General features: G+C 45.8%; 1 protein-coding gene across 2 annotated transcripts in view; it reads right to left on the bottom strand.

The window, feature by feature from the left end:
* The window catches only part of dgkza (diacylglycerol kinase, zeta a), a 515,809-nt gene that overhangs the window by 30,599 nt on the left and 460,332 nt on the right, over window positions 1-24,878 (bottom strand). For both annotated transcript variants that reach the window (XM_078220418.1, XM_078220419.1), the window contains one exon: window positions 5,554-5,597. In XM_078220418.1, coding sequence (XP_078076544.1) covers window positions 5,554-5,597 — 44 coding nt within the window. The remainder of the gene's footprint in view (window positions 1-5,553; window positions 5,598-24,878) is intronic.

Below are 24,878 nucleotides of genomic sequence, written 5' to 3'. Positions count from 1 at the left end.
AATGGTCTGTTTGAGGTTGCGTGGTTGTTTGAAGGCAAGAAGTAGGGGTGTGGGATGGCCTTGGCGAGATGTTCTTCTTCATCAATGACATGTTGAAGGCTCCGGAGGAGATGCCGTAGCTTCTCCGCTCCGGGGAAGTAATGGACAACGAAGGGTACTCTGTCCACCGTGTCCCGTGTTTGTCTTCTGAGGAGGTCGGTGCGGCTTTTCGCTGTGATGCGTCGGAACTGTTGATCGATGAGTCGAGCGCCATATCCTGTTCTTATGAGGGCATCTTTCAGCGTCTGGAGGTGTCTGTTGCGATCCTCCTCATCCGAGCAGATCCTGTGTATTCGGAGGGCTTGTCCGTAGGGGATGGCTTCTTTTACGTGTTTAGGGTGGAAGCTGGAGAAGTGGAGCATCATGAGGTTATCCGTGGGCTTGCGGTACAGTGAGGTGCTGAGGTGACCGTCCTTAATGGAGATGCGTGTGTCCAAGAATGCAACCGATTCCGGAGAGTAGTCCATGGTGAGTCTGATGGTGGGATGGAACTTGTTGATGTCATCATATAGTTGTTTCAGTGATTGCTCACCATGACTCCAAAGGAAGAAAATGTCATCGATGTATCTAGTGTATAGCATCGGTTGAAGGTCCTGTGCGGTGAAGAAGTCTTGTTCGAACCTGTGCATGAAGATGTTGGCATATTGAGGTGCGAATTTTGTCCCCATGGCTGTTCCATGTGTCTGGGTGAAGAACTGGTTGTTGAAGGTGAAGATATTGTGGTCCAGGATGAAGCGGATGAGTTGTAAAATTGCATCTGGAAACTGGCAGTTGACGGCATTGAGTACTGAGGCCGTTACTGCAATGCCATCATCGTGGGGGATGCTGGTGTAGAGTGCCGAGACATCCATTGTGACGAGGAGTGCTCCTGGTTCAACTGCTCCGTGTGTGTTGAGTTTCTGTAGGAAGTCCGTAGTGTCGCGACAAAAGCTGGGGGTTCTTTGTACAATGGGTTTCAAGATGCCCTCGACATAGCCGGAGAGGTTCTCGCACAGGGTTCCATTTCCTGAAACGATGGGATGGCCGGGTGTGTTTGCCTTGTGTATTTTTGGGAGGCAGTAGAGATCTCCAACGCGTGGAGTACGTGGGATGAGAGCACGGAGGGTGCTCTGAAGGTCCGGATCAAAGATTTTTATCAGAGTGTTGAGTTGACGGGAGTGTTCTTTGGTCGGATCTGTGTGTAACTGTCTGTAGTGTTCCTCGTTGTTCAGTTGTCGGTGCACTTCTTTGCAGTAATCCGTTCTGTTCAGTATGACGATGGCCCCTCCTTTGTCTGCTGGTTTGATGACAATGTTGCGGTTGGTCTTGAGAGCGTGGATGGCGTTGCGTTGTGCTTGGGTGATGTTCGGTGCTGTCTTGTGAGTGCGGCTGATGAATTTGGTGTTGACGCACCTCCTGATGGCTTGGGCATACATGTCAAGTCGAGGGCAGCGGCCTTCCGGAGGAGTCCAATTCGACTCTTTCCTCTTCGGTTGCACTGCGGGTCTCTCTGTCTGCTGTTCCGGTTCATTGGCTGTCTCCTTGTGTTCGCTGTTGGCCTCTTGGGGTTTGTGGAAGAACTCCCGCAGCCTCACTCGCCTGATGAATTCCTCTGTGTCTGCTGCGAGACTGATGGGGTCTATTTTGGTAGTGGGGCAAAAGTTGAGCCCTCGGCTGAGAACTTCGATTTCATCTGGCTGAAGTGTGTAGTCCGATAAGTTGACAATGGACTTTCCTGCAGTGGTACTGTTTTCTACTGTGGTACCGGGGGAGGCTTGGTTGCTGCTGGTGGTGATGCCGAGTTTCTCAAGTTTCCTGTTCTTGGTGTGCATGTAGATGGTGTAGTTCCTTTGTCTCGTCTGCTTGGCAGAGTTTCACAGCTGGTCTGCATCCTGAGCGCAAGTTGAGAATATGGACTCTATCTTGGTTTCCAGGCTGCGGCGTTTGCTGTAGAGTTGGTGTATGAGGTGTTTGAGGAGGGTGAGAGAGGTGCGACGGCAAAGTCTCTCAGCGTAGTCTGTGTTAAAGGTTGACCTGAGTGGGTTCGTGATCCGTAGTCCTTTCGGTATCTTGTCTGCTTTCTTGCATGTTTGTAGAAACTTGATGTCTGTGTCGATATGCGTGATCTTCTTGGAGATCCTCTCCACTTGGAGCCGGCAGTTTGCGGCGTTGATGGTAGTCATGATGTGGAGATGCCGGCGTTGGACTGGGGTAAGCACAGTAAGAAGTCTCACAACACCAGGTTAAAGTCCAACAGGTTTATTTGGTATCAAATACCATAAGCTTTTGGAGCACAGCTCCGAACAATGTACAATGTATGGTACATTGGGGAAACCATGCAGACGCTACGACAACGGATGAATGAACACCGCTCGACAATCACCAGGCAAAACTGTTCTCTTCCTGTGGGGGAGCACTTCAGCAGTCACGGGCATTCAGCCTTGGATCTTCAGGTAAGCGTTCTCCAAGGCGGCCTTCACGACACACGACAGCGCAGAGTCGCTGAGCAGAAACTGATAGCCAAGTTCCGCACACATGAGGACGGCCTAAACCGGGATGTTGGATTTATGTCACATTATCAGTAACCCCCACAGCTTGCCTCCTGGGCTTGTAGAATCTCACTAGCTGTTCTGTCTGGAGACAATACACATCTCTTTAACCTGTGTTGAATGCTCCCTCCACCCACATTATCTGTACCTTTAAGACCTGGCTGGCTGTAGAGATTTGCATTCTAATTAGTATTCTGTAACTTGATTTCTGTGTCTGTGCACTGTTGGAGAACAGATATCCACCCCATCTGACGAAGGAGCTGTGCTCCGAAAGCTTATGGTATTTGCTACCAAATAAACCTGTTGGACTTTAACCTGGTGTTGTGAGACTTCTTACTGTGCTTACCCCAGTCCAACGCCGGCATCTCCACATCAAGAGTATTTTACCCAGGCCTTCTAACCTGCCCAATCCCTTTAACCCCACACATTTTCTATGGCTAATCCACTTAACCTATGCACCTTTGGACACTGAGGGGCAATTTAGTATGGCCAATCCACCTAACCTGCACATCTTTAGAGTGTGGGAGGAAACCGGAGCACCCAGAGGAAACTCCACACAGACACAGGGAGAATGTACAAATTCCACACATACAGTCATCCAAGGATGGAATCGAACCCAGTCCCTAGCGCTGTGAGGCAGCAGTGCTAACCACTGTGCCACCTATTTAATTTAACCATTCCTATGTAACTATGTGGCACTGGAGCTCCGCATTTCTAGCCCAGAATTCCGAACCAGGCCTCCTGAGAAGCGTGGAACGTACTTGCTCCTGCAGTCCTTCTGTCTTAGTGTAGGAGCATTAGGGGAAGCGAAGCCAAACCTTTTTATTGTACTCCAGTATAGTTACACATCCCAAAGCCACTTTGACAAGCTACGGAGATACGGTAAGCGTAAGGTAAGTGGATGAGGGAGAGTCAGGGAGCAGGGGGCAGCCTAGTCAGTGGTAGTCAGTGGAGGGTATGCAGGGGTTAATTGGAGTTGGGGAGGGGGGGGAATCAATAGTATAGTTACCCAGGAGTTAGAACTGGTTTTAAACTGTTCTTTTTCCTGGTAACTATTCTGCTAAGTGAGTCAGAACCATCTGAAGCCTCTGACTCTATCTCTGGGCTTCTGAGTGTGTTCCAGATGCAGGGTAATAGTCCATTGGGTGCCCAAACTTCCCAGGCAACCTCTGTCTAGTCAGTGCGTGGGGACTTCTGAGGGGTTCCCCAGCACATCTTGGGGGGAGTACCTCCAGTGTACAACCATCTGGAAAATGGAAGTTCAGGACCAATGACCTGCCATTACATAACATACTTGATCCTACAAAAATTTATTATGCTGACCAGGACTAGTAAGTGCGATCTGACCAATACAGGTTTAGCATAACTTCCCTTTTCAATTCTATCCCTGGAGGAATAAAACCAAGGCTGGGATTTTCTGGCTCTGCTATGGCAGGACCCACAGGGGGATGACTTTCGGCAGTACCGGATGATTCCGGTGGAGGGCCGGGTTGGAAAACCCAGCCACTAAAATCTGCTGTGCCTTTTTTAATGGCCTTGCTAATCTGTGGTACAACTTTTTGTGACTATGGTATTTGTACTCCGAGAGGCCTTTACTCCTCTCTCTCATCGAGACTTGCCTCCTCCAGTCCTCCTTGTTGCTATTTCTACCCAAAGATCTTCAACCCTAAGGTGTATCACTGTCCTGTGCCATCCTGTAGCGTGTTTGCAACCACTCTCTGATGTCCATCATCCAGCTATGCCTAGGTCAACCACTCCTTCTGCTGCTCTCTGCTTTGTCCTCTAATAGAGATCTCGGTAGCTTTTCAGCACTCCTGTAAGTCGTCACTTTAGAGTTCGTTTTGTTCTCGAAATTTCAATCACAACTTTGTTTGTCTTACGGTCCGCCTATGGAATTTTGTGCATATGTCTCAGCATCCATTTTTCCATCACCTCTATTTTCTTCCACAGACTTTCACTTATTGTCCAGCTTCCTGAGGTATGACTTGTACCTTCCACATCATAGGTGACTCCTATTCTTCCTAGTAAACTGTACTGCTGCACATTTCTCTGTGTTAAACTTCATTTGCCAATAACTTGCCCATTCTGCGAGTTTATTCATATCTTTGTCCAGTTTGTTGCAGTCCTCCCCAGTATTGCCCATCTCCCCAATTTAGTGTTACCTGAAAAATTTAGAAATTGGGCGGGATTTTCCAGCCACATTCACCCCAAAACTGGAAAATCCCGCTCGAGGTCAACGGACATTTGCATGGTTTCCTCCCCCCGCCCCCCTCCGCCGGCGGGACGGGCAAATTTCCCCCATTGTGTTTCTGATTCCAAATAATTATCATAAGTTGTGAATAGCAGTGATCCCAACACTGATTCCTACGGAGCACCACTTCCCACCTACTGTCACTCTCAATTACTAGTCTTTACTCCCACTCTCTGCTTTCTATCTTGAAGACCCAGTGAGCAATCCACTCTGTCATTTGTCCCCTGACTCCGTATTCTCTGATCTTATTCATTAGTCTATTATGGGACACTCAATCGAATGCTGGATTGATCAGTCATACAATTTCTTTTATCCGCTCATGGGATGTTGGCATCTCTGTTTGTGGCGGCATTAATTGCCCACCCCTAATTGCCCTGCGATGCCATTTCACAGGGCAATTAAGAGTCAACCACATTGCTGTGGGTCTGAAGTCACATGTAGGCCAAATTGGATAAGGACGGCAGATTTCCTGCCCGAAAGGATATTATTGAATAGATGGGTTTTTACAACAATCGATAATGGTTTCATGGTCATCATTAGACTCTTACTTCCAGACTTTTATTGAATTTAAATTCCAGCGTCTGCCGTGGTGAGATTCAAACCCGGGTCCCCAGAGCATTGCTCTAGGACACTAGTCCAGTGACAATACCACTGTGCCACCACCTCCCATTAAACTAATGAGACAGGTTATGGTTATAAAACACACCAGGCTTTTTAATCGAGGATCGGGCTTACCTGTTGCAGGTCCTTGTTCTTTACTGCGTGAAGGAGGCTCTCATCTGCACAAAAAGAAACTGGTGTTTTTACTGTAGCAAGGAAGTGACTGAAGACCACAACAAGAGGAAATAAAACAAGAGGATCATGCGCATAATAACAGAAAAATACTGTAGATGCTGGAAATCTGAAACCAAAACAGAAAATGCAGGAAGGATTCAGCAAGTCTGGCAGCAACTGTGGAGGGGGAAATAGAGTTAATGTTTCAAGTCTGTATGACTCTTCTTCAGGAGGTATCAAGCAGTTTATCTTTCAAGAACCTGGTTCCCTGACATTCTGCTGGCATTCCATTGATCAGCTGCCATGAGCCCCAGAGAAATGGGAGAAACATCTGCTTTCAGCCACTCAGACCATTTCCTCGGGATGGTTCAGTAGACTCCTCTGGCATTTTAGGGGAAGATTAGTGGGACCAATGTGAAACCTGAGAGCCCTCCTCATTATTTTGAGTCAATCATTCAGCTTTCCTAACTCCCAAATGCCTTGCACCACGTAAAAACCATGTGAATGCTCTTCGCATACTAAAACATTTCTGCTCACAGGATTGGGAACAGGGATGACATTATAATGGTCCTTACAGCACACAGGGAATAAAAGTGGAATGCTCAGTGAGTTGCACCTTTGCATCAGATTCAAAAGGTTCCGAGTTCCAGTTGCACTCCAGGACTTGATCACAAACATCAAGGCTGTTCAGTGCAGTACTGACTGTGTGCTGCATTGTTGGAGGTTCCATCTTTTGACTAAGATGTTGAACTGGAGTCCCGCCTGCCTGCTCTGGTGGAGGTAAATAAAATTCTCATGGCCCTTGCAAAAAATAGCAGGAGAATGATCCCTGATGTCCCGGCCAATATTTACCCCTCAACCAACATCACAAAAAACAATTATTTGGTCATAAGGTGCCGCAGTGGTTAGCACTGCTGCCTCACAGCACAGTAATTAGAAACTTGATGTCTGTGTCGATATGCGCGATCTTCTTGGAGATCCTCTCCACTTGGAGCCGGCAGTTAGCATGTCGATGGTAGCCATGATGTGGAGATGCCGGCGTTGGACTGGGTCCAGTCCAATACCGGCATCTCCACATCATGCATCACAGCACCAGGGAACTGGATTCGATTCCCGGCTTAGGTCGCTGTCTGTGCGGAGTCTGCATGTTTTCCCCATGTCTGCTTGGGTTTGCTCCGGCTGCTCCGGTTTCCTCCCACAGTCCAAAAGACCTGCTCATTAGGTGCAGTGGCCATGCTAAATTCTCCCTCAGTGTACCCGAATAGGCGCCGGAGTGTGGTGACTCGGGGATTTTCACAGTAACTTCATTGCAGTGTTAACGTAAGCCTACTTGTGACACTAATACATAAACTTAAAACATTATCACATTGCTGTTTGTCGGAGCTTGCTGTGCACCAATTAGCTGCTGTGGCTCCTACATACTTCATCAGCTGTCAAGTGCTTTGAGACATCAGGTGGTTGTGAAAAACTTGAGCCTGTCTTTTTTCCCCAAAGCCAAGTAAAACACACACAGCTACAGTTATTAGCAGATCAAAAATGAGTGGCTACAATCAATAAAAACAAAACTTAAAAGATGTAATGGAAAAGAGAAGGGAACAATGGATACAATAAACATTGCACTAAAACCTTTGTTTTAAACTCCTCCTCAATAATGTAAGGGATTGAAATTCCATTATGTGCTATTTTTAATGTATTGGGTAACAGATTTTCATGAAATCATGATTTTAACAGCCTGTTTAAAACAGATTGCTTAAAATAACTTGCCAATCTTAAATAGATTAACAACTTCATTAAAATAGTGCAGACAAGATCTTAATTTAATTTCATTTCTATTAGTAGGAGCGACTAGGATCCGAGGGCACAGCCTCAGAGTAAAGGGATGACCCTTTAGAACCGCGATGAGGAGAAATTTCTTCAGCCAGAGGGTGGTGAATCTGTGGAATTCATTACCACAGAAGGCTGTGGAGGCCTGGTCATTTAGTGTATTTAAGACAGGGATAGGCAGGTTCTTGATTGGTAAGGGGATCAAAGGTTATGGGGAAAAGGCGAGAGAATGGGGTTGAGAAACGTATCAGCCATGATTCAATGGCGGAGAAGACTTGATGGGCCGAATGGCCTAATTCTGCTCCTATAGCTTATGAAGTTAATGAGTAAATAAACATGCTAAAATTTAGCACATGTGCAGATTACAATTTATTAGAGTTTGGATGATAACATTATCATCCAGCCAGGACCATTAGCCGAGATTTTCGGATGAAGTTTTCCAAGATCCTGCTTAAGACGAATAGGTTATTAGTGGCATTAGATAATGTTGACTGAAAAATCTCTACCTGTCTTCTGTATGGTTGTAAATGGTTGCTGGTCATTTGCTATTGTAGTGTTACAGACAGAAATGTTTTCCTGAATGTCACATGCTCCTAGACACATAATACACTCCTACATATGTTATTGACATGTTACAGGCTGTATTACACTCTGTAAACCAGTGACGGGCAACCTAGGCTAGTGAGTGGGCTGCATGAGAGGCCCTCCCTCATCTCAGTGGGCTGCAAGATTGAAATCGGGTTTGTTCGCGAACCATGACCCCATGAAGAAGATTAAATACATTTAATACACGGTGAATATTTCATAATGAGTTATAGAAAATGCTTAATTATTTATATATTAATAGAACTGTCATCAATTTCAAATGGTGAAAACAAAATAAATATTTACACTTTGGACGCAGAGGAAGCACCTGTCTCTCACAGTCAGTGCCGTGAGCAATCAGTAAGTATCTCACATCACTTGCCCCTATTTGATCTGTGTATTACTTCAGTTATACTGATTGGAAAAAAAATTATGCAGATGGAAACCAGCGGAATGTGGCAAATCTGCTTGTGGGCAACAGTCAACAAAATGTCTCATTGGACACACTCAGAACCCAGATGGGCCACTTGTGGCCCCAGTGCCAAAGGTTGCCCACCACTGAATCATAGAATTATAGAATCCCTACAGTACAGAAGGAGGCCATTTGGCCCATCGAGTCTGTACCGACCACAATGCCACTCAGGCCCTATTCCTGTAACCTTCATATATCCTGCTAATCCTCCTGACACTAAGGGGCAATTTAGCATGGCCAATCAACCTAACCCGCACATCATTAGACTATGGGAGGAAACCGGAGCACCCAGAGAAAACCCACGCAGACACAGGGAGAATGTCCAAACTCCACACAGTGATCCGAGCTGGGAATCGAACCCGGGTCCCTGACGCTGTGAGGCAGCAGTGCTAACCACTGTGCCACCCCGAAGGGCTTGTTCAGGATTTCAACCCCGGTCCTCTTGCAAATTCATCTATTTCCAACACCAAGTGAGAATCGCTCTCCTGCACCAATGAGCCAAGTCCACTGCTGTAAACCCGTCCCATTGCAATCTGTAGACTTAATCCTGGGTTGGCAGCACTGTGTAGCTCTGCCTGTTTGAGCTTTACAACAATTTCACCAAGTTCAAGGGCCTGATCCTTATGGGGCATGTAGTAGCAATGGCCCCAATACAGCTGGAGCTTGATCAGGTGAAGGCATTCCCTGAATATCTGTGGGTTTCAGTTCAGTTGGCAGGTCACCTTCCCAGGTGTAAGAAACTATCCAAACAATTGGAAAGTTGCTTTTAAGTTGACAGCTCAGAGCAAGTTGGAATTTTGCTGGTAATTGAGGAGGCATGTAGAGACAAACTGCACCTGTGAAACGTAGCGAGCCAAACGCACACCGTTTAAAAAGCATTTCAAAGTAGGTCCCAAGCGATAATACACCAATGTCAAAATGAGACACAAAACAGAAAATGCTGGAAAATCTCAGCAGATCTGACAGCATCTGTGGAGAGGGAATAGAGCCAACGTTTCGAGTCTGGATGACTCCGTTCTCTCTCCACAGATGCTGTCATACCTACTGAGATTTTCCAGCATTTTATGTTTTTATTTCAGACTCCAGCAACCGCAGTATCTTGCTTTTATTTAAATATTTTATTGCTTTCTTTAGGTGGTTTTTCAAAATGTATAAAACTCATCATTTGGGGAAACCGCCAATGCAGACAGGACACTTTCTTTTGGGAGGGGATTACAACAGAAAACAGACTCATTCTATTTAACTACATGTGTCCTAAAACACTTATTATTGCAGTGTTAGTTATTCCATTGTGGAACCTTGCTGTGCGCAAATTGGCCGCAATGAAAACAGTAACTGCACTTCAAAAATAATTCATTGGCCACAAAGCATTTTGGCAATGCCCTGATGTTGTGGAAGGCACTATGTAAGTAGAAATTATTTCTGTACAGAATTGCCAAGTCCATCATACCAACACTGGGTGAATGACTCTTGGGAAAACAGTCAGAGAGTTTTACATCTGCACCAGCCATCAAACACCTAACTTTTCTAATCCCATTTTCCGGCACTTGGTCCGTAGCCCTTGGATGCTATGGCATTTCATCTAAATGCTTCTTAAATACTATGAAGGTTCCCGCCCCTGCCACCCTTTCAGGCAGTGAGTTCCAGATTCCCATCATCCTCTGGGTGAAAAACTTTTTCCTCAAATTCCCTCTAAATCTTTTGCCCTTTACCTTAATTCTATGCCTCCCTGGTTATGACCCTGCTAATAAGGGAAAAAGTTCCTTCCTATCTAGCCTATCCCTCATAATTTTGTACACCTTGATGAGGTTCCCCCCTCAGCCTTCTCTGCCCTAAGGAAAACAACCCCGGCCTAACCAGATTCTCTCCATAGCAATGCTACTTGGCATCAGATGCCTCAGCAGCTGTTTTCAGTACTTCAGCTACTACCTTCAAGAATCACGCAAACCAGCCTTCCATCCATTGACTCTGTCTACACTTCCCGCTGTCTCGGCAAAGCAGCCAGCATAATCAAGGACCCCGCCCACCCCAGACATGCTCTCTTACACCTTCTTCCATCGGGAAAAAGATACAGAAGTCTGAGGGCACATACCAACCAACTCAAGAATAACCTCTTCCCTGCTGCCATCAGACTTTTGAATGGACCTATCTTATATTAAGTTGATCTTTCTCTATACCTTAGCTATGACTGTAACACTACATTCTGCATCCTCTCCTTTTCTTCTCTATGTACGGTATGCTTTGTCTGTATAGGGCGCAAGAAACAATACTTTTCACTGTATACTAATAATTGTGACAATAATAAATCAAATCAAAAGGTGTGCCTGCAAATTAGGCATATTTAATAAGTGATCAAAACAATAATGGTACAAATTACCACAAGTTCTGTGGGCAGCTTTTCCTGTCTCAGTCGCCCATTCATATTTCCTTTACAATTAGTGCAGAAGCTTATATTTATTCCCGGCTTGGGTCACTATCTGTGCGGAGTCTGCACGTTCTCCCTGTGTCTGCCTGGATTTCCTCCAGGTGCTCCGGTTTCCTCCCACAGTCTGAAAGACATGCTAGTTAGGTGGATTGGCCATGCTAAATTCTCCCTCAGTGTGCCGCAACAGGCACCGGAGTGTGGCAACTAGGGGATTTTCACAGTAACTTCATTTCAGTGTTAATGTAAGCCTATTTGTGACACTGATAAATAAACTTTAAAATATATACAAATACTGCACATCAGCGCACGGGAGTCGAGGGATACGACATTACCTCTATAAAAACATCAGTCCTATTGGAACATATGGACCTATGGTCCATTCGTCATGTTGCATTCAGCAAAGTTTGCTAACTATTGAATCTTCAGCAGCAGAATCCATAAAAGAATTAGTTCTCCTGGACTTTCTTCCTCACCTTTCACCCCTCATTCAAGTTAGGCGAAGTGACTCCCACGGGAAAATACAGCGTGGTTGACACCCTGAGCTGCTGGCACAGGCAAACCTCTGCCACAGGCCAGCTTGACTCCACCATCAAAGCTCGAATGTGGCTGGGAACCGCTAACACCTGGCCGTTTCAGGATGCGAGCTCGAAATTCAAAGCTGCGACCTATGGACTGGTGAATGCACGCAGTCCAGCACTGGGCCGTATCCAACACCAACTTCATGCATGGAATCCTTTGTGCTATCCTTCTCTGTACTTTATGTCAAAGGAGCACATTTGCAGAAATGGGAGTTAATACAGTCAGCACTTTCAGCAAAGCAGATTCAGCATAGCAGAGCAGGATTCCTTTGGATAAAATCCACAATGTCACCAAAACGTATCTTATTAATGAGCTGTAGAAACACAAGTTTACGTCCTTTGAGATACACTTATTGAAAATTTGCCTTACAGGCATAAAACAGATACAGGTTCTATAATCCAACGGTCTTTCTTATCTGTTGACACAGTTTTAATTTTGCGGCGATTAAATTATGAAATAAAAGGTGCATTCAAGGCCCAGTTTGGCTGACGTTCTGCTTTATCGCGGAGGTTATGGCATTAACCAAAGTCCTGCAGCACATTGCAGCTTTGTTACAGACACAGATGTTAACTCTCTGTGAAACACTGTCTTGTGACATAGAGAAGCTTTCATGTGGCAGTGTTGGATCCCTGTTCATTTATGTACCTCTGTAAAATGCTGCATTAATTATGCAGTTACAGAACCCTGTAAAACAGCGCGTTCCAACCATTTTATGCATAATTTATGCCTAAATGAAATGAAGTGGCTTTGATTAGTAGATCTGAGTATGCAGAATGAAGAAAGAGCATCATTTTTTAAAACTAACCCATTGTTTTAAATCTAGTTCTTAAACAGTATGGGGTGGCCTTCCTCCTTTTCTGCTCTCAATCACCATTTTATTCCTTTCTGCCAAAGGGCCATGGGATCATACTCTGTTCAAATTTCCTTAATGAGTCTGATATTTCTGTACCAGTTTCTGTGGTACCAGAGCATCAAGCCACGAACTGGATGCAGGAACAAAGCGGGTGAATTGGAGTCAAATAAGGGGGGGGGGGGAGAGAGAGAAAGAGAGAGAGAGAGAGAATTGAATGGACGCAGGGGAAGATTGTATTAAGAGAAAAAAAAGACAGGAAATGAAAATAAAATCAAAAATGTAAGACTTTAAAAGTTTTGAAATCAGGCTGGTCAACACACAGCCCGTGGGCCTCAGCTCAGCCCACCAGGCCTCTCTATCTGGCCTGTGGGCCAGAGCTCAGCCTATTGGGTCTCTCTATCTGGCCCACAGGCCCGTATTCAAAGTGTCAGCAAGTAAATTTGAAGATTTTTCAAAGGACCACCCCTTCAGTCACAAGCCGCTTCTTTCCCTCGTTTGCTGTTGTAGGATCAGTAGTGAGCCAATCAGCAGCAATGCTCTCCCTTAAAAGTTGATGTCTGCTGATGTATGACTTCCCCTCCAAAATATCTCTCACTCCCAATGCAGTCTCTGATTGGAGGAGCAGCTTTCTTTACTCTGAGGCCTGGAAATATGGTGCAACGACAGTGCTGAGTCTGCTGGGAAGGGAGGTGGGTGAGGAAAGGTGTAGTAGCCAGGTACAGGAAGGTTGCTTAGCTTGGTGGGGTGGGGGGGTGGGGGTGTTAGCTGCAGAGTGTGGGGGGGGTGGCAAAGGGAGCAATTATCAGGCGGGGGAGGAGGCTGGCTGCTGTGGGAGGTGTGGTAGGGGTGAGTGGGGTGACACATGAGCTGCTGCAGGGATGGGGAGTGTGGTGAGAGGGAGTGTGCGTGTGCGCGCCTGTGCCTGCGCATGTGTGTGCGTGCAAGTGTGCATGTGAGCAAGAATGAGAGTGAGTGTGGTTCACTCCAGGGTTCACACTCACCCCTCCCATACGCCAACAAAATTCACACCAACCCACACAGTGGGTCAGGGTAAGTGAATAATTACCCTGAGAGAGAGCTTGGAAAACACAATTTGACCCCCTCGCGCTCTCATATTTATTAATTAGTCATTATTTTGAATGAGAAATTTATTGCTTTACATTGCTTTATTTTTGCTCACTTAGTTGTTTCTTCATACCTCTATATTTTATTGAAATTCAGCTTTAATGTTGCGTCAAACCTTATCGTTTCAGAATTCGCTCATCCGGCCCTGAACAGAGAAAAGAATTGAAATGTGGCTCCTTGCATGGGAAGATTGGACCAGCCTGCTCTGAAGCAATTGAGTTCATACAGGTAGAGATTCAACCCATAATCCTATGATCCCCTTCGCCCCAAGAGCTATATCCAACTCCTTATTGAAAACATAAAATGTTTTGGCCTCAGCTGCTTTCTGTGGTAGCGAACTCCACATGCTTATCACTCACTGGGTGAAAAAATTTCTCCTCCTCCCAGTCCTAAAAGGTTTACCCCTTAACCTTAAACTGTGCGTTTTGGACTCCCCCACCATCGGGAATATCCTTCCCGCACCTACCATGTCTAGGCTTAGAATCATAGAATTCTTACAGTGCAGAAGCCAGCCATTCGGCCCATCAAGCCTGCACCGACAACAATCACACCCAGACCCTATCCCTATCAGGCCACCCGATCTGGCCCGTGGGCCACAGCTCAGCCTACTGAGTCTTTCTATCTGGCCCACAGAGCTGCAGAGTGAGGGGCAAAGGGAGCAATTATCAGGCAGGGGGAGGAGGCTAGCTGCTGTGGGGGGGTGTGGTAACTCTGTTAATCCCTCTGACACTAAGGGGCAATTCATCATGGCCAATCAACCTAACCCTCACATCTTTGGACTATGGGAGGAAACTGGAACACCTGAAGGAAACCCATGCAGACACGGGGAGAACATGCAAACTCCACACAGACAGTCACCTGAGGCCGGAATTGAACTCGGGTCCCTGGCACTGAGAGGCAGCAGTGCTAACCGCTGTGCCACCCTAGTCTTGTTAGAATATTTTGGCTTTCTATGAGATCTCCCCTCCTTCTTCTGAACTCCATTGAATACAATCCTAACTGACTCAATCCCTCCTCTATGTCAGTCCCGCCAACCAAGGACTCAGTCTGGTCAACCTTTGCTGCACTCCCTCTATTTTAAATCTAGTTCTCAAACAGTATGGGGTGGCCCTAGCAAAAACATCCTTTCTCAGATAAGGAGACCAAAACTGCACAGAATATTCCAGGTGTGGCCTCACCAAGGCCCTGTATAATTGCAGCAAAACATCCCTGCTCCTGTACTTGAATCCTTTTGCTATGAAGACTTGCATATTATCTGCCTTCTTTATCACCTGCTGTATCTGCATGCTTACCTCCAACAACTGGTGTACGAGGACACCCAAGTCTCAGTGCATATTTCCCTTTTAATTTATAGCCATTCAAGTAATCTGCTTTCCTGTTTTTGCTACAAAATAATTATACTGCATCTGCCGTTCATTTACCCTCTCACTCAACTTGTCCAAATCACTGAATCATCTCTGCATTGTGGGGGATTTATTCCATCAATTTCCCCAACATCACTTCTCTACTAATACCGATTTCCTTCAGTTCCTCCCTCTCACTAAACTGTGTTCTGAAACATTTCTGATACGTTATTTGTGTCCTCCTCTATGAAGACAGAACCAAGGTATTTATTTAGTTGGTCAGGCATTTCTTTGCTCCCCATTATAAATCACACATTTAAGGCCCTCCATTCACCTCCACTGTCAAATTATGCTGGGCAATAGCAGACAGGCAAGATTGAGAAGGCCTTTATCTCATCCATATTGGTGTAAAGGTGAGGGGGGGGGGGGCGGTTACATACATTGGGGGAGGGGGGGGGCGTTGCCCTGTGCAATCTGATAAAACCTCCCCCTTCCCCTCCCCAAAAGCATTTGTGCCTCCCTGCCTGATGCCCTGAACACACCCCCAACCCGTCCTCACCTCTCTCTCAGGATTAAGGACCCTGAGGGGAGAAGTCTCGGCCAAGGGGAACTGGCTGCCAGAGGGCAGCAGCTCTTCATTGTTCAAACACCGCCACTGGGAGAGTCAGTGGTTAGTGCTCCACCAGAGTCAAGGCCTAGGATCACCATGGAACCAGGCACAGGTGAGTGATGGCAGGAGGGAGGGATATGAGGGAGGGGGAGCGGCAGCAAGGAGTGGGTCGGGGTTGGATCTCAGTGACTCCTTCCCAATGCTGGGTCCCTTGATCAGGCACTAAGGGCGGTCGAATGAGGGACCCAGCGCCTTCGAGCGAGGGACCTCACCCACCCCCAGAGCTCGCCAGCAAGCATGCCAAAGTTTGTTCCTTGAGCTCCCTACACGGCAACTCCTCTGCCCACCATCAGGTGGGCCATGGACTTAAGCAGGGCAGTATCAAAGGGCAGGGTGGAAAGATAATGGGGTCACCACTTACCACCCACCCTAACCCTAGTTAAATGCCACCTCGCCACACCCCGTCATCAAACTCACCACATGGGAGAGGATTCAATTCTGCCTTGTGTGTGGATAGTGGGGAGGGTGCGGGGTCTGGCATTGTCCCATTGAAATGGGGGCTGTGAGCTGTGATGAGATGAGAGAGGCTGTTATATTTACTATGCAAGTTTAGCGACGTGACAAGCATACTGATTACAGCCCGGTGAGAGAAGGCCATTCCTTCGCCAGATGTTTAACCTCAGGCTATCTATCCTCAGTTGAAATCCATTTTCAACCAGTTGGTGCTGTGATTTGACAGCAGGATCCTGGACAGGCAGTGTGTGCTGGGAACGGGATGGAAGTGCACAGAATTCAGGAAGTGTCGGAGGGAAAAGAGAACGACACAAAGGGAGACAGGGAAAGATTGAAGCAAGGTAAAGATAAGGACAGTAAGAAACAAAAACAGAAAATGCTGGAAAATCTCAACAGGTCTGACAGCATTTGTGGAGAGAGAATACAGCCAACGTTTTGAGGCTGGACGACCCTTCGTCAGAGCTGGAGACAATAGATAATAGGGTGATCGGTATACTGTTAGGGTAAGGGGGGAGGGGGAAGTTACAAAAATGTCATAGTCAAAAGATAAAGGGAATGTAAATGGTGGTGATCATGGCTAAGAAGGGTGCTAATAGCGGCACATTAAGAAATCAGAATGTGTAAATGGCAGAACAAAGGTAAGCAGAGTGTCAAAGGACAACCTGAGACATGTAAGAAGTCTCACAACACCAGGTTAAAGTCCAACAGGTTTATTTGGAATCATGAGCTTTCGGAGCGTTGCTCCTTCATCAGGTGAGTGGAGAGGTAGGTTCACAAACACGGCATATATAGACAGAGACACAATTGCAAGATAATGGTTGAAATGCAAGTCTTTACAGGTAATCAAATCTTTACAGGCACAGATAGTGTGAGTGGAGAGAGGGATCATCACAGGTTAAAGAGGTGTGAATTGTCTCAAGCCAGGAAAGTTATTAACTGCCGAGTTTGTTTAACTCACCTGATGAAGGAGCAGTGCTCCGAAAGCTCATGATTCCAAATAAACCTGTTGGACTTTAACCTGGTGTTGTGTGACTTCTTACCGTGCTCATCCCAGTCTAACGCCGATATCTCCACATTATAACCTGAGACATGTAACAGATGGCCCGAGCAGAGTGGGGCGAGGGGAGACCATGGGGGGTGGGGGGAAGATAGAAAGTGAGATTTTTAAAAAATGAAATAAAACTGATGGAAACGAAAATAAAGTAAATAAAATGAATGGAAATGGGGTGAAGGTGGAGGAGAGAGTTCTTGCTCTGAAGATGTTGAACTCAAAGTTCAGTCCGGAAGGCTGTAAAGTGCTCAATCAGAAGATGAGGTGCTGTTCATCCAGTTTGGGCGGCACGGTAGCACAGTGGTTAGCACTGCTGCTTCACAGCTCCAGGGACCTGGGTTCAATTCCCAGCTCGGGTCACTGTCTGTGTGGAGTTTGCACATTCTCGTTGTGTCTGCGTGGGTTTCCTCCGGGTGCTCCGGTTTCCTCCCACAGTCCAAAGATGTGCAGGTTAGGTTGATTGGCCATACTAAAATTGCCCCTTAGTGTCCTGAGATGTGTAGGTTAGAGGGATTAGTGGGTAAAATATGTAGGGATTTGGGGGTAGGGCCTGGGTGGGATTGTGGTCGGTGCAGATTCGATGGGCCGAATGGCCTCTTCCTGCACTCTATGATTTCTATTGGGCTTCACTGGAACACTGCAAAAGGCCAAGGACGGACATGTGGGCAGGAGAGCACGGTGATGTGTTGAAATGGGAAGCACCAGGAAGGTTTGGGTCCTGCTGAAATTTTCCAGCATTCTGTTTTTGTTTCAGATTCCAGCATCCGCACTAATTTGCTTTTAAGGACAGTAAGAGATTGTTTCAGAAGGTTATTGCTCTCTCCAGTTTGTCTACACTCTCTGGCTTTGTGCACTTGGATCAGTAATCATCACAGTCGACAGAGGAATGTGCTTTTGGCCATTACTTCATCACCTTGTTACCTGGCTGGTGACATAATTTAAAATCAAAGACTCCTCGGAATGTGTGAGGTTACTGATGCCTCGTACACATCAAAGGCTATCCCGGGTGCTTTTACAGTGCCGGAAACTGTAAGCTGTAAGACAGAATGGCTAATCTCTCAGCTGATCCTCAAGACCAGATTTATTTTAAAGAGTTCATTCACAGGCTGTGGGTGTCACTGGCAAAGCCAACATTTACTGTCCATCTGTAATTGCCCTTGGGAAGGTGGTGGTGAGGCATCTTTTTGAATACCGTCGAGTGGCTTACTAGGCCATTTCAGAGGTCACTTAGGAGTCAACCACATCACTGTGGATCTGGAGTCTCACGAGTGTTCGTGGGAGCTTGCTGTGTACAAATTGGCTTTCGTGTTTCCCACATTATGAGAGTGCTTACAATTCAAAAATATTTCATTGGTTGTAAAGCACCGTTGATATTAGGAATGCAAGCCTTTCTTTTCTGTACATACGGTTGCCAGATTTCCTTCCCTAAAGGACATTGGCAAACCACATGGGTTTTTACAACAGTCTGTAGTTTCATGGTCACCATTACTATTACAGGCTTTTTAATGTCAGATTTTATTTTTTATTGATGGAGTTTAAGTTTCCCAGCTGCTGTGGTGGGATTTGAACTCGTGTTTCATAAGTCCAGCAACATAACCACGATGCTACTGTAGTAGTGTTTACCTCAACATAGGCTATGCCACAATTTATTCATAATAAATAACTTAGTAACCTTTCTACAGTGCCTTTTATGGCCTTGAGACATTCCTAAGCCCTTCAAAGTGAAAGGAAATTTATAAAAGTGTAGTCACTGTGGTAATGTTTAGCAATTACGATGACTAATTTGCACACAGCAAGGTCTCATGAAGAGCAATGAGATAATAACCAGTTCAACTGTTGTTGAGATGTTGCTTTAAAGATAAATTGTGGCCACAGAGAACTTCCCCGCTCTTCTTCAAATAGAGCCCTGGAATAGATATTGCAGTGTGCAACTGAGTTATACAGAGCACAACAATCTCAGGTGTAATAGCTAGATTGTGCTTGGTTAGCTAATCTACAAGCTCACACATGACTAAATACCAGATACCAGCCTCAGTAATTTCGTGTGTGTGTGTGTAATTTAGTCAAAGCCTCTTTGCTTACATAGAAACAAGGGCCATTTAGTCCTTCGAGCCATAATATAATCATGGCTGATCCTCTATCTCAATGCCACATTCCCACTTTCTCTCCATGTCCACATGCAGACACGGGGACAGAGTGCAAACTCCACACAGACAGTGACCCAAGCCGGGAATTGAACACAGGTCCCTGGCGCTGTGAGACAGCAGTGCTAACCACTGTGCCACCGTGCTGCCCAATTACAAATGAAACTAAATTTACAACATCATATCTCATTAGTGACTCTAGATCTCCAACTTTATTTCTAATGCTAGGCACATTTAATAATCATCATCAACCTTGCCACCATTTGTACTGCAAAGCAGCAATGTTCTTGTGGTGCACTTTGGGTTCCAGAATGCCTCTGACCTAGATTTGCCAACACTGGCATTGTGTGCATTCTGGAACAGTATGATCACACACTTCGACTAAATTCCCACTCCGTCATGATGCTCAAGAAAATCAGCCACTACCACTGAAAGTTGAAAGTCCGACGGCAATTCGCTTCAGCCTCATTCTCATAATTTAAGACGTCACCCTAAACACACTCAAATGCAATGAGCAATATTGCTGCATACAGGAAAACTGGCTAATGGGGAGATGGTGGCATAGTGGTATTGTCACTAGACTAGTAGTAATCCAGAGACCCAGGGTAATGCTCTGGGGACCCGGGTTCAAATCCGACCACAGTAGACGGTGAAATTTGAATTCAATAAAAGTTTAAATTAAATGTTGACAATCATGAAAAAATTGTAGTAAAAAACCCATCTGGTTCATTAACGTCCTTTAGGGAAGGAAGTCTGCCGTCCTTACCTGGTCTGGCCTACATGTGACTCCAGAGCCACAGCGATGTGATTGATTCTCAAATGACTGAGCAGGCCACTCAGTTCAAGGGCAATTGGGGAGCGACACCCACATCCCATGAATGAATGAAAAAAAAAAGGACTACAGGAGGCAAGAACATATTTTACTCAGCGGTTAAAGTAAAGTTTATTAGTCACAAGTAAGGCTTACATTAACACTGCAATGAAGTTACTGTGAAATTCCCCTAGTCGCCACAGTCCGGCGCCTGTTCAGGTCAATGCACCTAACCAGCACATCTTTCAGACTGTGGGAGGAAACCGAAGCATCTGGAGGAAACCCACACAGACATGGGCAGAACGTGCAAACTCCACACAGACAGTGACCCAAGCCCGGAATCGAACCCGGGTCCCTGGCGCGGTGAGGCAGCAGTGCTAACCATTGTGCTACTGTGAATTCGCTTCCTTGAAAGGTGGTGGAAGCAAATTCAATAGTAATTTGCAAAAGACAACTGGGTAAATAGTTGAAGAGGAAAGATTGCAGGGTTAGGAGACAGTTCACCCTAAGAGCGAGCACAGGCATGACGGGCCAAATAGCCTTTTTCTGTTCTGCATCATTCTACAACATTGCCCCATTTACTTGTTTGTAGAAAATGAGGAATACATCAGTGACCGAATAAATATGCTCATTATTTCAAGGGCAATACAGATCAAATATAGCAGGAATTTAATTCTGATAATCAATTGGCATCCTGCCTTAAACTCCTGGGAGCTTTATCTATCACTGTACAGAACTGTGGCCTTGTGGCCATCACATAAGGGCAAACTGGTAGGGAGGCCATGGAAGCTTTACAGATTAAAGGGGAGGAGGTGCTCGCTGTCTTGAGGCAAATAAGAGTGGATAAATCCCCAGGACCGGACAGGGTATTCCCACGGACCTTGAGGGAAGCTAGTGTTGAACTTGCAGGGGCCCTGGCAGACATATTTAAAATGTCAGTATTCACGGGGGAGGTGCCGGATGATTGGAGGGTGGCTCATGTTGTTCCGTTGTTTAAAAAAAAGGTTCCAAAAGAAATCCGGGAAATTATCGGCCAGTAAGTTTGACGTCGGTGGTGGGCAAGTTATTGGAAGGTGTGATAAGGGATAGGATCTACAAATATTTGGATAGACAGGGACTTATTAGGGAGAGTCAACATGGCTTTGTGCGTGGTAGGTCATGTTTGACCAATCTATTAGAGTTTTTCGAGGAGGTTACCAGGAAAATGGATGAAGGGAAGGCGGTGGATGTTGTCTACCTGGATTTCAGCAAGGCCTTTGACAAGGTCCCGCATGGGAGGTTAGTTAGGAAGGTTCAGTCGCTAGGTATACATGGGGAGGTAGTAAATTGGATAAGACACTGGCTCAATGGAAGAAGCCAGAGAGTGGTTGTGGAGGATTGCTTCTCTGAGTGGAGGCCTGTGACTAGTGGTGTGCCGCAGGGATCGGTGTTGGGTCCATTGTTGTTTGTCATCTATATCAATGATCTGGATGATAATGTGGTAAATTGGATCAGCAAGTTTGCTGATGATACAAAGATTGGAGGTGTAGTGGACAGTGAGGAAGGTTTTCAAAGCTTGCAGAGGGATTTGGACCAACTAGAAAAATGGGCTGAAAAATGGCAAATGGAGTTTAACGCGGACAAGTGTGAGATATTGCACTTTGGAAGGACAAACCAAAGAAGAACGTACAGGGTAAATGGTAGGACTCTGAAGAGTGCAGTTGAACAGAGGGATCTGGGAATACAGGTACAGAATTCCCTAAAAGTGACGTCACAGGTGGATAGGGTCGTAAAGAGTGCTTTTGGTACATTGGCCTTTATAAATCGGAGTATCGAGTATAAAAGTTGGAGTGTTATGGTAAGGCATTGGTGAGGCCGAATTTGGAGTATTGTGTACAGTTTTGGCCACCTAGTTACAGGAAGGATGTAAATAAGATTGAAAGAGTGCAGAGAAGGTTCACAAGGATGTTGCCGGGACTTGAGAAGCTGAGTTACAGAGAGAGATTGAATAGGTTGGGACTTTATTCCCTGGAGCGTAGAAGATTGAGGGGAGATTTGATAGAGGTGTATAAGATTTTGATGGGTATAGATAGAGTGAATGCAAGCAGGCTTTTTCCGCTGAGGCTAGGGGAGAAAAAAACCAGAGGGCATGGGTTAAGGGTGAAAGGAGAAAAGTTTAAAGGGAATATTAGGGGGGGCTTCTTCACGCAGAGAGTGGTGGGAGTGTGGAATGAGCTGCCGGATAAAGTGGTAAATGCGGGGTCACTTTTAACATTTAAGAAAAACTTGGACGGGTTCATGGATGAGAGGGGTGTGGAGGGATATGGTCCAAGTGCAGGTCAGTGGGACTAGGCAAATGGTTCGGCACAGACAAGAAGGGCCAAAAGGCCTGTTTCTGAGCTGTAATTTTCTATGGTTCTATAAACCTGGCTCATGTTTTTAAACAATGGAGGCTTAGTGGGAAAATTAATACTTTAAAGAGGAGTTCAAAAATGTCACCCACGGGGGAGGCTTGAAATTGCATGGAGTAGCTCAGCCCATCGATCGGTTCCAAATATACCAAGTGATCTCCATGTTGGATCTCCATCAAGGATAAATCCAGCAATCAACCTTCATATATCAATCAAAGCCTTGTCCTGAGAGGTGTATATCTGGCATTCTCCTCAGCTTGACAAATTAGACACTAGTGCCAGGGTTTTTACTGTGTTCGCCAGCAAGAAAGAATCTGACAAATAGTCCATCACAGAGGAAAATCCTTCATTGTTGTCACTGTACCATCATGTTGGATTTACCCATTACATGTGCTGCACATTTGCACCACTAGACAAGTTTAAAGTTTATTTATTAGCCACAAGTAGGCTTACATTAATAGTGCAATGAAGTTACTGTGAAAATCCCCTAGTCGCTGAGGGAGAATTTTAGCATGGCCAAAGCACCTAACCAGCATGGCATTGGGACTGTGGGAGGAAACCGGAGCACCCGGAGGAGACCCACGTAGACATGGTGAGAAGGTGCAAACTGTGCACAGACAGTGACCCGAGGCTGGAATTGAACCCTGGTCCCTGGCGCTGGTGAAGCAGCAGTGCTAACCACTGTGCCACCATGCCACCCCTAAGTTTTAAGGTCAAAAAACCATCTAAAATAATGCAACCAACGTCCTGGGCTCTGTGGCAGATAATGATGTAAAATTTGAAGCCTCATTGATTCTGTCACATTGGACCCGGATGAGCCGTAAAGTCACATTTCTTGGGCTGATATTATACGAGTTGAAGTATTAGCAAGTTCATTCAGAATGAAGGCATTTCCCTGTGCGTCTAGTATGAACGTGGCCATTACCAGCTTTCTGACTGAGTGATATGTGGGGTTCTGAATAAACACGTCACTGATCATTTGCTTTATTTCTGGCAGGCTTTGAAGCTTTCTGTTCAGTAGCTTTGTGCTCTTTGATGGGAATCCCTGTGGACTAAAAAGCAATGCTTATTATCTATTCCTCAAGGAGACTTTCAGCTCATGTTCAACTTTGGTAACTCAGCAGGAAGCTGCAGATCAGGCTAGTCTGCAGTGAAGGATACGTGCACACCGTTTGATTTGATTTCAGAAGCACATTACCCAAAAGCTGCACGATAGCCAGGATCAGCGCATTCACCAAAACACCCCTTTGTAGCTTCAAAAATATTTTTCTCAGTATACAGTCAAAAGGTGAACGCAGTAGGGGAGAAATAAAACCCTGCAAACACCACATTAATGAAGCTCTGTTTTCAAAAGATAAATTAAAGCCTTTCTTTTGTCACAGAAAGACTGAGAGAACAGAAAGAAACAAAAACAAAAATACTGCAGTTGCTGGAAGGATAAAAGATGTTGGAAATATTTAGCTGGTCAGGTGGCATCTATGAAGAGAAACAAGAGTTAACCTGCTGAGGATCAGGGTGTCGATGAAAGGTCATCTAAACCTGAAACGTTAGTTCTGTTTCTCTCCAAAATGCCGACTCACTTCACAGAATCCCCACAGTGCATGAAGAGGCCATTCGGTCCATTGATCCTGCACTGACAGCAATCCCACCCATGCCCTTTCCTCATAACCCCACGTATTTACTTTGCTCATCCCCTGACACTAAGGGGCAATTTAGTATGGCCAATCAACCTAACCTGCACATCTTTGGACTGTGGGAGGAAACCAGAGCACCTGGAGGAAACCCACACAGACACGGGGAGAACGTGCAAACACCACACAGACAGTCACCCGAGGCTGGTATTGAAACCGGGTCCCTGGCGCTGTGAAGCAGCAGTGCTAACCACTGTGCCGACCAGCTGAGTATTTCCAGCATTCCTCGGAACCAAAAAACACAAGATTTTACATTTCTGCCGTCCTTTTCACACAACCCAGGGCTTTCCAAAAGTGCTTCACAGCCAATGAAATTTTGTTTTCTTGAAAAGTCTTGAAAATTTCTTGAAAATTGTCAGGATGTAGGAAACGTGGCAGCCAATTGCCGCACAGCAAGCTCCCACAAGCAGCAAGTTGATGGATAACCCACTTTAGTGATGTTGGTGGCTGCTGTTAGCATTACTTAATACATTGGGAAAAGAACCAATGAGAGGTAACAATGGAGGCCAGCGGATGCCCAGACAACAGATGTAACTGCCTGGCTCTTCCACTGTTTTGATAATCAACTGAGTTTGTGGTAGACAATCCACAACATCTCACCCAAACTGAATAGAAACTACAACTTTCTTCCACAAGAGAGGGAAAATAAAGCAGGAGTCACTACAGGTTTCTTTCACAGCTCTCCCGGTGGCTAGTTACGGGGCTGCTGCAGCAGAGGCTGAAAGCCAGACCCCACCTCATCCTCTTATGGGAGAAACCTGCACAGCGGAGGGAGGAAAAAAAATTACATTACAAAAGAAAAACCTAGCAGGCTTATTAGGATGTAATCTGGTGCTGACTCATCTCCAGCTCTCTCCTGACCCGAATGGT

Source organism: Mustelus asterias, chromosome 9 (genome assembly GCF_964213995.1).
Source record: "Mustelus asterias chromosome 9, sMusAst1.hap1.1, whole genome shotgun sequence".
Classification (NCBI taxonomy): Eukaryota; Metazoa; Chordata; class Chondrichthyes; order Carcharhiniformes; family Triakidae; genus Mustelus; species Mustelus asterias.
This window is presented reverse-complemented; position numbering and strand designations above follow the sequence as displayed.